The sequence below is a fragment of the Mytilus trossulus genome, chromosome 3 (genome assembly GCF_036588685.1).
Source record: "Mytilus trossulus isolate FHL-02 chromosome 3, PNRI_Mtr1.1.1.hap1, whole genome shotgun sequence".
Classification (NCBI taxonomy): domain Eukaryota; kingdom Metazoa; phylum Mollusca; class Bivalvia; order Mytilida; family Mytilidae; genus Mytilus; species Mytilus trossulus.
In genome coordinates, this window is record NC_086375.1 from 39,693,345 (window position 1) to 39,708,597 (window position 15,253).

The 15,253-nt window shown below is 31.8% G+C and overlaps 1 protein-coding gene across 1 annotated transcript; it reads right to left on the reverse strand.

Moving 5' to 3' along the window:
* Positions 1-4,918: 4,918 nt before the first annotated feature.
* On the reverse strand, positions 4,919-15,230 carry LOC134711459 (uncharacterized). The gene is made up of 9 exons (XM_063572060.1): positions 14,761-15,230; positions 13,128-13,180; positions 12,607-12,679; positions 11,189-11,342; positions 10,579-10,716; positions 9,506-9,929; positions 9,006-9,161; positions 7,537-8,386; positions 4,919-5,837 (listed from the first exon to the last, which is right to left on the reverse strand). The coding sequence occupies exons 1-9, from the start codon at positions 15,017-15,019 to the stop codon at positions 5,539-5,541; spliced, it is 2,406 nt and encodes an 801-aa protein (XP_063428130.1). The 5' UTR covers positions 15,020-15,230; the 3' UTR covers positions 4,919-5,538.
* Between the last annotated feature and the right edge of the window lie 23 nt (positions 15,231-15,253).

Below are 15,253 nucleotides of genomic sequence, written 5' to 3' on the forward strand. Positions count from 1 at the left end.
TTGATCTGTGTTGCTTTTGAATTACTTTATATAACATCAGTCATCTTCTATCTGCATGTATAGTAGGTTTCTCTAGGCTCAGGATACTACTACTAAAAAGGATGCATGACTCTTTAATATGGAAAAAAAATCATTGAAATGGAAAATACAAAACATGTCCATATTTTGCATAATTTTAGTTGGATTCATCCACCATGGCAATGACAAAAATGTAGGTAGAGGTCTATATGTCTACCTGCCCATATGAGATTATGATTTTCATGTTAAAATTCTCTTTATATAGATAAATATTGCTCCCTCAGCTCTTCTCACCTTATCTTGAGGGACATTCCTACCCCATGGCATTACATTTTTAAAGACCCATGGTGGTGAAGTAGGCATTTAGTTTAAATTTACCCATGTCCATCCTTTATCCCAAAATTGATATCTGCTGTAACTCATCTTCCCCTCAACCAAATGTTTTGAAACTTGAAACACAATGCTTGCACAGATTATAGACTTTTCTTTTTGTCTTCTCCTTACAACAATTATTCAAATTATTTGTCCATCTTGATCACTTAAAATGCTAAATATGAAGTTTGTGAATTTCTTCAAGATTGAGCGCCCCAACATAGTTTAAAATAGAACACGGCTGTCAAACTGCAACTGTTGGCTACTATCTTAAAACTAACATCAACCACAAATAGCACTGTGCTAAAGATTGCAACCCTCCCTGTCTTACAAAAGGTACATATATAAACACCATTAAAAAGTTTTAAAAAAAATCCTACAATTACTTTTAAAGACCACAAATTAGAAGATGTGATATGAGACGGTTATCCATTCAAGTCGTAATTTGTAAAAGTGAACAATTATAGGTCAAAGTACGGTCTTCAACACTGAGCCTCAACTCCCACCAAATGGCAAGCCATAATGCCTAAAAAATGACGTGTATAAAAACCATTACAACAGGAAAACCAATATCCTAATCTAAATAAAAAATGAGAAACATTTATGAACCACATCAACAAATGACGCACACAATAATATCCACATGCAAAGTATTGGTTATTGTATTTCGAAAAATTGCATTCATCAATGCATACCCATAATTGGAAGACTCAACCTACTGCAATGTCCAGAACAAACTATTCTGCTAAAAGCCTGCTTTACTGACCATTGAAATTGTGTTGTTAGTCCTAAATATAAGCTTTACTAGAAGTATCACATAAATGTAACTTGATCCAGGAAAATGTGGTCAACCTCCCAGAAATACATGTATGCTTTACAATCATTCCATACACCAAATAAAGTTGACCTATTGATTGATGTCAAAATAATATACTTGACCAAAATTAAACATTTAGCAATGAAATATGAAAATTGGGGCCAAGGTCAGATGAACCCTGCCAGACAGACAAATACACCCTACAATCAAGCTGCATTAAATACAGCTGACCAATTGCTAATAGTATCCAAGAAAAAAGTAAAAACCTAGAAAATTGTCCAATCAACAAGGTCCTATGATATGTACCAGACAGACAGACATCTTACAATCATTCCATTTATCAAATATAGTTTACTTCTTGCTTTTAGGGAAAACAGTCACAAAACTTAATTGAGCAATGAACCGTGAAAATAAGGTTGGGAGGTCAAATAAAAATGCCAGAATGACCCGCACATCATAAAACATTTCCATTCACCAAATATAGTTGACCTTTTGCATATTAAACATTAATAAAATAAAGATAAATGAAATGTCAGATGACACCTGCTGGTTCAACATGTACATTTTAAATCATTCCATACACCAAATATACTAGATCTGTCAAACTAAGTTTTAACCTGAAACTAAATGCAACAGTCATTTTTTTAGTTCTAATCTATAGCATTTAGCCCCAAATAATGACAGAAAAAAGTCCCATAAAATCTGACTTGTGGAAAACTCAAAATCAGCATTTTTAATTTCCTATGGAAATTATCATTGGAAAGAGGAGATAACTCCGCAAAAATGAGTTTTTTTTTATGTCAGCTTTTGGTTGATTTTCATAAAATTCATGTAGAATATGATATTTGTTGGGGTTACAAGTTTGATTTTGACTACTATATTATATAATCTTCTGCTCATGAAATGTACAAAACTGAAGTGTTATGGGTATATATTTTTTTTTGCGCATTTTTCATTAAGGTAATTGCAAATTTTTGGCTTTGGGACCATTTTGAAAAAATAATGTAAAAATTTTGTATTGTTTATATCTGTTAGTTATACCCCCGTATTAAAAAAAGGGGGGTATACTGTTTTATCTCTGTCTGTCCTTCCGTCAGTAAGTCCGTCTGTCCCATGAATATTTTTCGTCACATTTTTCTCAGGAACTACAATACAAGGATTTCTGAAATTTGGTTTCAGGGTTTATCTAAGTCAGCTAAACTGTGTGATGCGTTTTCAGATTGATCACTGGACAACTTCCTGTTTACAGAACACTTGTATGATTTTACACATGATAGCTAAGTTGAAAATTTTCGTCACATTTTTCTCAGGAACTGCAATACAAGGATTTCTGAAATTTGGTTTCAGGGTTTATCTAAGTCAGCTATACCGTGTGATGCGTTTTCAGATTGATCACTCAACAACTTCCTGTTTACCGAACACTTGTATGATTTTACACATGATAGCCAAGTTGAAAATTTTTGTCACATTTTTCTCAGGAACTACAATACAAGGATTTCTGAAATTTGGTTTCAGGATTTATATAAGTCAGCTATACCGTGTGATGGGTTTTCAGATTCATCACTCGACAACTTCCTGTTTACCGAACACTTGTATGATTTTACACATGATAGCCAAGTTGAAAATTTCCGTCACATTTTTCTCAGGAACTACAATACAAGGATTTCTGAAATTTGGTTTCAGGATTTATATAAGTCAGCTATACCGTGTGATGCGTTTTCAGATTCATCACTCGACAACTTCCTGTTTACCGAACACTTGCATATTTTTACACTATTAATATTATCCACTTGCAGCTGGGGTATCATCAGTGAGCAGTAGCTCACAGTTCACTTGTTATATTTGTTCAGCATCTATCTTGTTTAAAAAAACTTTAAACCACAAAAAGAGATTCTTTACCTTGACATAATGAAAAATTTAATAAATGGTCAACCAATGAATTAAGAAATCTAGGTTGTAGCTTGATAAAAGATATAAAACACTTTTAGAGTTGTTTGTTATACTCTAAAGGCAGCTAACATATCAAGAATCAATACATTCTGCTGAATAGAAGCCTTAAAGTTATAATTTTGGATCAATTTTTATAGATATTTCTACCTTTTTTACAGAGTTATCTCCCATTTCAATACAAATCTCCATAGGAATTTTAAAATCTTGTTTATTTAGTCTTCCTTAAATAAGATCTTGTTGGACTTTTTTCTGTGAATATTTGGGGCATAATGCTAAAGATTAAAACTTTAAAATGTTCTGTTGCAATTACCTTAAGGTGAAATTTATGCTAGATTGGCTGGACTATTAATCTTGTTCACTGACCCATAAAAAGGGGCCAAGGTCAGGTGAAAAAGTTCTGACCGGTTTGAGGACCTTGTCATGTATACTAAATATAGTATCATATTACTCATAAGAGAGAAATTAACATTACAAACATATTAACTTCTTTATTAAATAGTCTGAAACATGAAAATGATGTCAAGAACAATGGACATTTGACAGACCAAAACTTCATATCATAAGGCATCTAGGTCTTCAACCTTCAGCAAAATATAAAGCATGAAAGGAGTTAATTAAAGACTTTGTTACCACTGATCAATATCCCTATGACTTGCTTTTTGCAACAGAAGTCAGAGGATTGACACCAAAAGAAACTTTTTAGTGTTGATTCCAACTGAACATTAGCAAATTGATTCTTTAACCCTCACCCACCAAAAAAACCAACCAATGCTTAATACCATTTAATGTTAATTTTGTTTCCAGCTGACTAATTTAAGAAATCTTCACCTTCAGTGCTTACACTTTGATTATAAAATACTTAATGTAATGGGAGTATAATGAACACATGGATATGTTTATATTACTTGCCAGTACAATGTATATGCCATCTTTGTCAATTTGTTATTTGCTTAAAGTAACATCCAGTGCAATTTAAAGATGATCTTGAAATATAATATATCTGAAAATCTATGAACTATTTCTACTGTATCAATCTAAGTCATTCTGTTCAAATTTTGTAACTATTTCCATGTATTTGTGTATACCTTACAATATGCCAGTTTCTTGCATTTAAGAATTCTTGCATATAAACTCACAGTCAGGTCTGAAGATGGCACGAAGGCAAATCTTTTGCCATTATCCATGCCAGGGGCAGTTCAAATTTCCTGCTACCTTATAGATGTATTGTTATTGTTTTTGTCTAGAAAATGCATGAAATACTTGCCACTGGCCCTTTAGCAAACATCAGTAAAGCATCCAATATAAGAATAAAACTAAAGTTAAAATTGACAATTTGTTTCAGATGGGAATCTTAATTTAGGATGACATAGACTAAATGGTGAGTAAAGCTTCCATGAGTCACTGAGCAAATGCTTCAAATGGTATTTGTGAATTCAGCTCCTGATAAAATTTCAAACGAATACTGTATACCTGGAAGAGATTTGCAGTCAACATTATAATGTGAATTTTACGCCACATAAATTCATTGTACTAGGCCATGCAACACTAGTAATGAAAACAGCCAATAGCTAACTCTCCAATATAAGGCCTGATCTGTATCAAAATCCTAACATGAAAAACAACCCAATTAAGCCAATGTGTCCCATGTCTGTTTAAATACTAAAACATACAAACAAAACATTCACATATTCAACAATTTTTTAATAATTTCCAAACTCAATTCTACAAACTGTATAAATATAACTACAATAAAGATAAACAATAAATAAGAATATCTGATAGTAAATATAAATTTCAGATCACAGGAAAATCTTATGCCAATAGGGGCAATGTATAGTACATATATGTATATAGACATTGTATATTTATTTACTCTGACTACAATACATATATCAAAAATATATTTGCAATGAAAACGAAATTAAACATACAAAGCTTGTATTGCACAAAAAAACCCATGAATACTTCAAACATTATGTTGGAATATTAAGGTCCTTATTTGACCCAAAATATAGGGCAAATATTGAAAATCAACATATACAGTTTTATAAACTGTTGAAAGTAAAACATCTTAAAGTTAAGTTGTATTCAGGAAATTGAGAAAACTTATTACATGCCATGTGTAACTTGTAAAGATTACACATTATAAAGTTTTCTATAAGCAATATTACCGTACCAGTACATGTACACTTGCACAGAATATTCAAATTAGCACCATCATGAACAATTTGTATTATTTCTCAATTTTTTTATTTTTTTATTTCTAAAAACACCTAATATAACGAAAGATTATTTATCTTTCTAGAAGAATGGGTTTGGGAGTCACCCCCTTCCAAATTAATTTCAAAAATCCTTAATAATGAAACTTTCAATACAACACATTACTGAGATCCTTCTAATTGTAAATACTGAAAAACAAGAGGTAGGCATATGACGTCTGTCTCAGACAACATTGAATGAAATGTGTCATAATTATCATTGTTGTAAAGACATTCTCGACAAACTTCCAAAATTTCATCTAATTTTTCTTCTCCAAATATATCCCCAAGTCTCTTGAACACTTTGTTTTTTGCTGTATTTGGTGACTGTAAATAGTCCTGCAGGGACATGTATAATGCTTTGTTGATATACTTAGACATCTCTTTATCAGCAGACGACGATGTGTCCTTAGCATTGACAGCTGAAAAGACCTCATAGTATTAGCAACTCATAATTAACATTCAGAGAAAATATGCATAAATTAATACTGTAAATTCAGAAATTATTGCCAGATTATTATTATAGTGAATAATGGGACTGGGTGAGTATCGCAATAATTAAAACTCGATCACATTCTGAAATCAGACACATATATTCATGATTTTTGTATTCACCTTTTCAAGTTTACTAGAACACACCCGCGAAATCGCGGGCTTTCAGAGCGTAGTTTAAGGTATGTAAAGTGTTGTTGGACGAATTTTGTAAATTATTGAATGACTGGAAAATTTCAGCAAAAGTAGTATAAGATAAAGTCATAGGTTATTGGGGACAGGAAAATGTTTTTTTTTTTTTATCCCTCTTCCTTTATTTCCAATATTCCCATTTTTTGGTTTTCTATCAATTTCAATATGAACATACATTTAGTATGTTATGAACATTCAAGTAAGGAGCCTGTAATTCAGTGGTTGTTGTTTGTTTATGTGTTACATAATTGTTTTTCGTTCATTTTTTTGTACATAAATAAGGCCGCTAGTTTTCTGGTTTGAATTATTTTATGAATATTTTTAGCGCTTATCTGTATATTATGAACATTCATTACTATATAAATATAGTGTATTTACTTTCAATTCTAGGTTTACTAATCCGATCCATAGTGGTCATTGATATAGTATACAGACCCTCTCCATTTAATAAACTCTGTGACAGCCGTGGATAGTAAACTTAAAACTGATAACAAATATAATTCTGAAAATACACTTTATTCTTTGTATATGTATGTTCAAAGTATAGAGAAAAACGTAAACCGGAAGTCTAATTTGACTTAAAATTTCGTCCAATGACGGGGCAATATCCGGATGTCTTTTTTCTCGTTTTTCTCCAAAAATAACTCAATCTGAATAATCATATGAATGGATGACAAATGGCACTATGCACTGTACCTATAGGACACAGAGGCCTGTTGATCAATTAATTGTGGAAAGAAGAGAAGCGACACCAAAAATGAGGTCTTCTCGTTTAATAGTATAGATATCACAATAATAATTCTCACATTAGAAAAAGTTTTGTTTTTTAATTCATATCCACTGAATCAAATTGTACTAGTGTTTGCAAATTGTGTTGTTCTAATTTAAAATGTTAACAAATAGCAATTACCACCTCATAATGTAGTACATGACATTTTAAATAAAAAAGAAGATGTGGTATGATTGCCAATGAGACAACTCTTCACAAGAGACCAAATTGACAGAAATTTTCTTTTTAGTTTCCACTTTCTTTTATTTAAGGTGGTACCAAACACATTGACTTAGTGAAATTTGTTTCGTTTGATTTTCATAAAATTTTGACAAAATATTTACTCTGATCCTTTTTTATACAAAAATATAAAAATTTCAAAGACCTTGAACCACACACTTTTTTGGAAAATTTTCATTGGGTATATAGCAGTTTGACAAATACTAATTTTGATAATTGAGAAGCTTAGTATTTCTATAACAATACATTGTGATTTAAAGGATAAGCTGATTTTTACAGAGTTATCTCCCTGTAGTGTTTAGGTATTCCATTAAACATGCTTATTTTCAAACTACAAAACAAAGAATCATCATATCATAAAACTTTTAACATTTTCTGCTGAACCATATGCTAAGCACTACCTTAAAATTAATATTTGTATTCCTTACCAGAAATTGAATTATCAAGGGATCCAGAAGGTGGCTTTTTAACTAAAAATGTATCTGATTCAGATTTTTTCTTTTTATTTAAGGATGATGAACTGTCTCCAACATTTAATGTTTCCTTTTCATTCCTGATGGCATCATATGAGCATGACCTTCTTATAACCTTTGGATCTTCTGAGGCAGTGTTGGGTACAACCAAACATCCCTCTGACCCAGAAACTCTACGATAATTTTTATCTACTGTAGGCCTTCTTTGAAGTTTAGCAGTGGTTTTAGGACGATTATCAATTCCAGGTCTTTGATTATTCTCAACTGATTTTCTTCGGTCATTCCCTCTTAATGCCTTTTGACCATTTTCAATTGATGCTCTTTTGCCACTTTCAATTGAAGACCTTCTACTTTTTTCTACAGACTCTCTTCTTCCCTTTTCCATGGACACTCTTCTGTTTTCCTTTGAAAACTTCAAATTACTTTCAATTGAAGCTCTTCTGCTATTCTCTACTGAATGCCTTCTACCATTATCTACTGATTCTCTCCTTCCCTTCTCCAGAGACATTCTTTTTAGATTACTTTCAATTGAAGCTCTTCTATGACTTCCATTAGACATCCTCCGTCCATTTTCCATTGGACCTCTGCCTCCATTTTCTACAGACACTCTTTTAGCTACATTGACAACAGTTTGCTGACTTTCCTCCAGGGAGGCCAACACTAAGCTAGCATCACTGAATACTTCATCATCAATGCTTTCATCGACAGTGGTATTTTCTTGTTCTTTATTGCTATCAGAAGGATGTGACGACTGTCTACTTTCTCTTTCTATATTTCTGTATAAAACTGATCTAACACATTCTTCCTGAAAGGAAAAGTAATCATCTTATGAGAAATACAACATAATAAAAGAGTTTGAAAAATTCTTAGGAAAATTGTCATAAAAATCAAAATCCCAATATAATATGTTATACCAAAACTGACTACTTTCCATGTGAAGTAGTGAGTGAGAACTACAATCCTATCTCAATCATGGCATTTTTCCATGGTGTACAATACAAAATGTGTATTTCATAAATGATTTTTAGATTATATATGTATATTTACAAATCTTTTTCTGATGACTTTAACTGCAAACAAATATGTTCTTAGTAACACAATCTTGAAAAGTTGCCATTTTGTATACACTCATTAGAACTGCCAGAAAAGATGATGACATATAAATTGAATTTAAAAAAAATAAATCTGAGATCAAACATTTCTTGTGTGCGCACAAAAGTAATTTAACTTTTTATTTATGTGCAATTTTGAAACATTTCCCTCAAAATTTTTGGTTTCAATTTAAATAAGCATTGGCTTCTGTTTTTTACTCTAGATCAGGTTGTTGTCTCTTTGACATATTTCCCCATTTCCATTCGATATTTTATATGATAATGATTCGTGTGTTGTTTGAAAATTTCATGCTACTTTTTTGTTTTTCTTACCTTAAACTGTTTGCATTTGTCTTTTTCATCTGTTGAAACAGAAGATCTTTGCTGAGAGACAATTCTTTTTATCCTTGGAGTAGCCAATGAAAATCTTCGGAATTTAGGATATTTCACTTGATAGGTCTTATTACCAATAAGCCGCCTAGGATCTATCTACAACAAAAATATCTTTATATTTATAGTATAAATAGTTGCTTCAATCAAATACATTAACGTTTTAGAGCAGTTGCTTGGCTATGATAGTTGTGTTCCTTATATGTGACGTCATCAGACAAGGTAACTTTTTTCATGACGTCACAATGGGAAAATCAGAAAAAATAAAGAAAAATTTACATCATAACTAGATTTTAACCAAATATTTGTAGAGAACAGATATTTCACTAGTTAAGAGAAAGATTTCTCTAAAGACAATCAATAAATGCAAAAAATAGCATAAAAGTTAAAGAAGAGATATTTTAATCCGATTCCAAGTTCAATTATATTTTTGTGATATTTACATTTTCTTTATCAGACATCCAGTCAATGCTATTCTTTTTGGGGCTAGGACATTCTGCTCTAATACTTGGTCGTCTGGTAAACTTCTCCTGGACTTGTATGCTACGTAATGGGTCACTCTGCTTTCTAACCGCCTGGTCCTGATTATCTTTTGATACAAAGTTCATTGACTTCTTGACATTCTTTTCTTCTTTTTTCATTGGTTTAATATTATCTGACCCCGATCTTCTTCTGATTGTTTTATTCTCAGAATTACTGGAAAACCGTCTCACAGCTAGTGTTGGTATTTTTCTTTTGATTGGTTCATATCTTTGTACAAATGTCTTCAAAGGTGAAAAATTCAAAGCTTCATTTGCTGAAAGTCTTTTATCTGGGTCTTTGTCAAGTAATCTGGTACACAGGTATCTTATGGTGGTACCAAAGTGACTAAAATAGAAAGTAAATGTCATTGCCATATCATGCAATACTCAGATAAGTTTACTTTCATCAATATTCTTGTTCTCAGACCTTTTAATTATCAATGCTTATGGTTGCTAAGCACATGGTTATGTTTTAAACTTTGGTTAAAATCTTAACTTATGTCTAAAATATTTCTTGCCTTTCCTTTTTATAATCAGACAAAATTATTTAGTAAATGACTCATCATCAAGAGATGTTAAGGCACAATTATTGACATGTAGTTTGTATGTATTCCATAAGCATGCACACTGGCATGTACAATGCATAATAATTTGGGTGTTTTTTTTGCAACAAAGAAAATTATCTTAAATTTTGACCAAATTTATATGGGAGATAACTCAGATAATTTACTTTCACAATCTATTAAATTTTTGCTTGATCAAGTTTACAAGAATGTTCACAACATTTGTTTATATTTTTTTCCACATAATTTAGAGAGGTGTCATTCTGGGCATTTAATCTTATTCTGCTTTTTAATCAATACATACTACATGTATTCTGCTTGAAAATAATTTAATCTCAGAGACATGATTTTAGAAAAAAACACCCTGACAATGACAAAAAACAAGTCTTATTTCATACAACCTTCACTGAATCTTTGTTATATGTACTGTACCTTGGCAGAGGATCAAACTGGCCCGTCATTATCTTCATCACTAGAGAATCAAAATCCTTGGCATTGAAAGGTACATGAAGGGTACACATTTCATAAAGAACACATCCAAGGGCCCACATATCACTTTTGTGGTTATATCTGATACAGTTAAGTAAAAATCAACAGTGACCTGCAATGACCACCATCTTCATTGTGATTCTTATTTGTAGGGAAAAAATATGCAAAATACAGCATACTTTCAAGTGCATCTAAAATTCATCATTTATTTAAAATTTATCTATTAAACTAAAAGTAAACCTGCTGTTGTAAATTTTTATATATTTATTGGTTTAAAAAAATAAAAAAACCAATACGGCAACAACATTTTGCCATGATTTCTGAAATCACAAGTTTTCATGAATGTCTAAACTACTGATCAGATTTCTTGTTTTATTTTTGTGTAAGAATAGTTTATATTGGAAGTTATCAAATTTAGAAGTTTGTTAGTTTTAATGAAAAGTTTGTAACATTTTCTATCTGCGACCTGTTATAAATACATGTATATTTAGTCTCTTTACTCAATTATTTATAACTATGGGAGTATCCCAAGTTTAAACATAGTCAAGGATACGGCTTTTTCTGGCATATTTCTGGGCTCAAGTAGAAAGGCGTTCCAATAGCTGTCATAGCACAATCAGCACTGTCTCTTAAAACCCTGGCTATTCCAAAATCACCAATCTTCACCACATTCTGTGATGTAAGAAATATGTTCTGCGTCTTCAAGTCTGCAATTATAAACAGATATATCAATAGTCTACAGGTTTATATGAATGATAGGTAAACAAAATAAGCTAGACCGAGCTAAAAGCCAATTAAATTTTTGCAGGTGCTGGGGGAGGGGTTTGGGGGTTGTTTCAGGAGTTGGAGTTGATTTGTTTTGGTGTCCTCATCCTAGGGGAGGCATGAAGTTTTACCAAAAATTAGTTTTTGTTCTCTAACTTTGGTTTGCCATCTCAAGTTATGTCACTTTATAAATTGAAAAAATAGTAGTTTCAGCAATTAGGTGTTGATCATACATCATAATTTTTGTAATCTCTTTCTATCCTCTGTGCATGATCTTCAAACAGGAAAATTAAAAATTAAAACATCTAATTATTATTATTGTTTCCCTTTATATATATATTTGATTGATATAAAGTAGTCCTGTAACGTTGTTGGTTACATGAACACATTCTATTATTCTGAGGAATGTTGACTTCAATTTCCAAGGTTAATATTTACTGATAAAATCCATTATGGCTATTTTGCGCATTTTTCCTTTGATCTTTTTTTGTGATAATTTTCATATCATGCTTCTCGCTTGAGATGGAAAAATTATTACTAGAAACTAAGGAGGCCACGTGGCGTTGCTAACGAAATTGACATTGAAATTGACAAAGTCGTCATAGGTAAAATAGCGATAAACAGATTATCATTGGTCATCTCATCTCGATTGCTTTTCTCACTTTCGCTGTACCAGCTCAAGCGAGAAAATCAATCTCGTTGAGATAATCAACGATAATCTATAATTATCGCTATTTTGTGCATTTTTCCTTTGATCTTTTTTTTGTGATAATTTTTCATATCATGCTACTCGCTTGAGATGGAAAATTATCCCTAGAAACTAAGGAGCCACATGGCGTTGCTAAATGAAATTGACAATGTTGTCATAGGTAAAATAGTGATCAACATATTATTGTTAGTCATCTAAACTTGATTGCTTTTCTCGCTTTCGCCGTGACTGGCTCAAGGGGGTAAATCAATCTTGTTGAGATAATCAACAATAATTTATAAAACTCACAATTAAAAGGAGGACAACAAAAATTACAAGTAAAAAAAGGTTTTGAAAGCCTGAAAAAACACAAAATCAACATCTAGTTTGAGAATTTATCATTAGAAAATGGACTGGACAAATTGAGTCAAAAGTTTCAATTACATGTATCCCTATCATTCATCATTTTTTTTTTTTACTCAAACTGTCTCAAACTTTTTGTTATCAAATATGAATACCTCTATGTAAAATATTCTGGGAATGTATATACTTCAATGCAAAGCAGATCTGTACAAACCAATCAAGAATTGCCTGAAAAGAAAAATAATTTCATTTTTTAAAACATTTACATGTAATAGAAAAATTATGACTTATACATTTGTACTCCTGGACCACCATTTTTTTTTCGTGTATCTCAAACTGAGGGTTATGACCTTTTCTAACATGTTAAGGTTACATAAGAGAGACTGTAAATTATGAGTGTATATTATCATGTTTTACATGTAACTTATTCTCTTAAAGATGTTTGTGTCGAAAAAGCATGTACAACTTTAATGTTACAATATACATGGTTTAAATCATAAAAATTAAACATGTCAAAAGCTATATAACTAACATTTAACATTTAACAACTTTTTTCCTCACATGGTTTCCTTTGCTGAACATGCTGAAAGACCCTGTGTTAAAAGAAATATACATATACTGTATTTACAGCTCATGTCAGACATGCATGTAACTTATAATACATGGTTTTGCTTACCTCCTTACCAAAATGTATCCCTTTCTGGTTAACTATTCTTTTGTGCAGATCTCCTGCAAATAAAAAATATCTTGTTTTGAATTTCTTTTTATTAACTTTTTAAACTTTAGAAATCATATATCTCTATAAACATGAGAAGATGACAATAATATACTACAATATAAATGTCTAATCATGAAAACGAATGGTTAAAAAAAAAGATAACAAATTCTTTCATATATAATGATAATATTTATAAAGAAAACACCATCATGACCATTTAATATATATGAATCTTTACAAACAAAAAACACAATACACTGATATATGTCTTGCCTGTCATGCATGCGCAAGTTTATCACAATTTACAAACTGTACATCATAATTTTTGTAATCTCTTCAAATGCAGCATATACAAACATCAGTGGTGGATCCAGGGCAGGTTCCATTTTATTGGACACTCAATATATTTGAATGAGGACATGTGGTCTGAACCGCCCCCTTTGTCCTTGGTTGGGAACCCCCATTTTAAAATGTTTGGATCCACCCCTGAACATGTTAAAGCAAAACACTTATATCTCACAAGCAAGACAAAACTGATGACAATGGATGGCTGTTTAACATCAATGCATTCTGGTTGGTAGTCCCAAACAGCAAAGGAGTTAATGTAAATATTTGTCATTCCTTGGTTCATGATCATTCTGGTCCATTTGCTGATCATAAAATTGAATGGTTCATAAACTTTTTTCATGAGTTCATCAATAAGTTATCAGTCATGAGCAATTCATAGACATTTCACAGGCATGACAGGGGAAATGAAAATGATGAATGGCATATCTATCCCCAGATTTTGAGATGACAATGGTTTTATTTCCACACATTAAAATCTGGTTATGCAAGTATTTATTTTAAACTTAGTATTAAAAACAAGTTTGATTTTATTTATATAATTCATGTATTTCCACAAAACATTTTCAACCATGCCACATTTTTGCCCCTGTCCCATGTCGTAAGCTTTGTACCCAGTCTATGTAAGTCTTTTTAATTTAGTTCATTTTTATGTTTGGAGTTCAGTTAGGCCAAATAATTGATATCTTGAAAGGATATTTTATTTTTACTTACAGTCAAACTCACTCAGTCTCTATAACAGTGAAGCAAAAAATAAAATAACCTTTTAAGTTATAATTATTTTGGACTAGAATTAAGTGTGATGTCCATTTTCACTGAACTACACATTATTGTTTAGGGGCCACTGATGTCTGCCCTTCAGGTAGTTCAAATAATTGTGACATCTTGGGAAGGCTATTATAAATTTTTGCTTTGAATCCGTTGATGTAAGCCTATCAAGATGTCATAATTATTTTGGACTACATGTACCCTTCGGTTAAACATGTACACTGGATTTTTCTTGCTGTTTTGAACCCATTGGTTGCCTTTAGCTGCTTTTTATTCTTTGGTCGGGTAGTGTTATGATGAACATTTAAATTAATAGCTAGACACACTGCCAGATCCAGAAATTTCCCTAAGTGGGGGCCCACTGACTGCCTAAGAGGGGCCCCCGCTCCAGTCACGCTTCAATGATTCCCTCTATAAGCAATCAAATTTGTCGCCCCCCCTCCTTAATCCACCTCTGAGTCATTCAGTCAATATATACCTCCATCTGCATATTCCATTACTATTTTAAGAGACCCTTCGTCAACAAAGGCATCAAGATATTTTATAATGTTGGTATTTTTACATCTTGCTAGAACTGAAACCTCTGTCAAAGCTTGATCAAGTTCACCTTCAGACATTTTAAGAATTTTTACTACTTTGATCACACATTTTGAATTATCTTTTTTGTTTCTTGCAAGCCATGCTTGGCCAAAAGTTCCACTGCCTATCAAATTTAGCAATTCAAAGTTTCCCGCCATCTTGTCACTATTTTGCTTCACTTTTCGTTTTTAGTTTTATCGAACTTTGATTTGAAAGGATGTTGGTGGCATGACACCTTACTCAAACACTTTGTTCAGAGCTTAAACAACAGCCGATAAGTCTCAACTTCATACACAGGTGATGATTGCTCATTTTTTCTCTCAGAATGGTTTCAAGTAAATGTCTAGGAAAAGACCCGAGGCCAGACAAATAGAGATAATCCGAAAAACTAT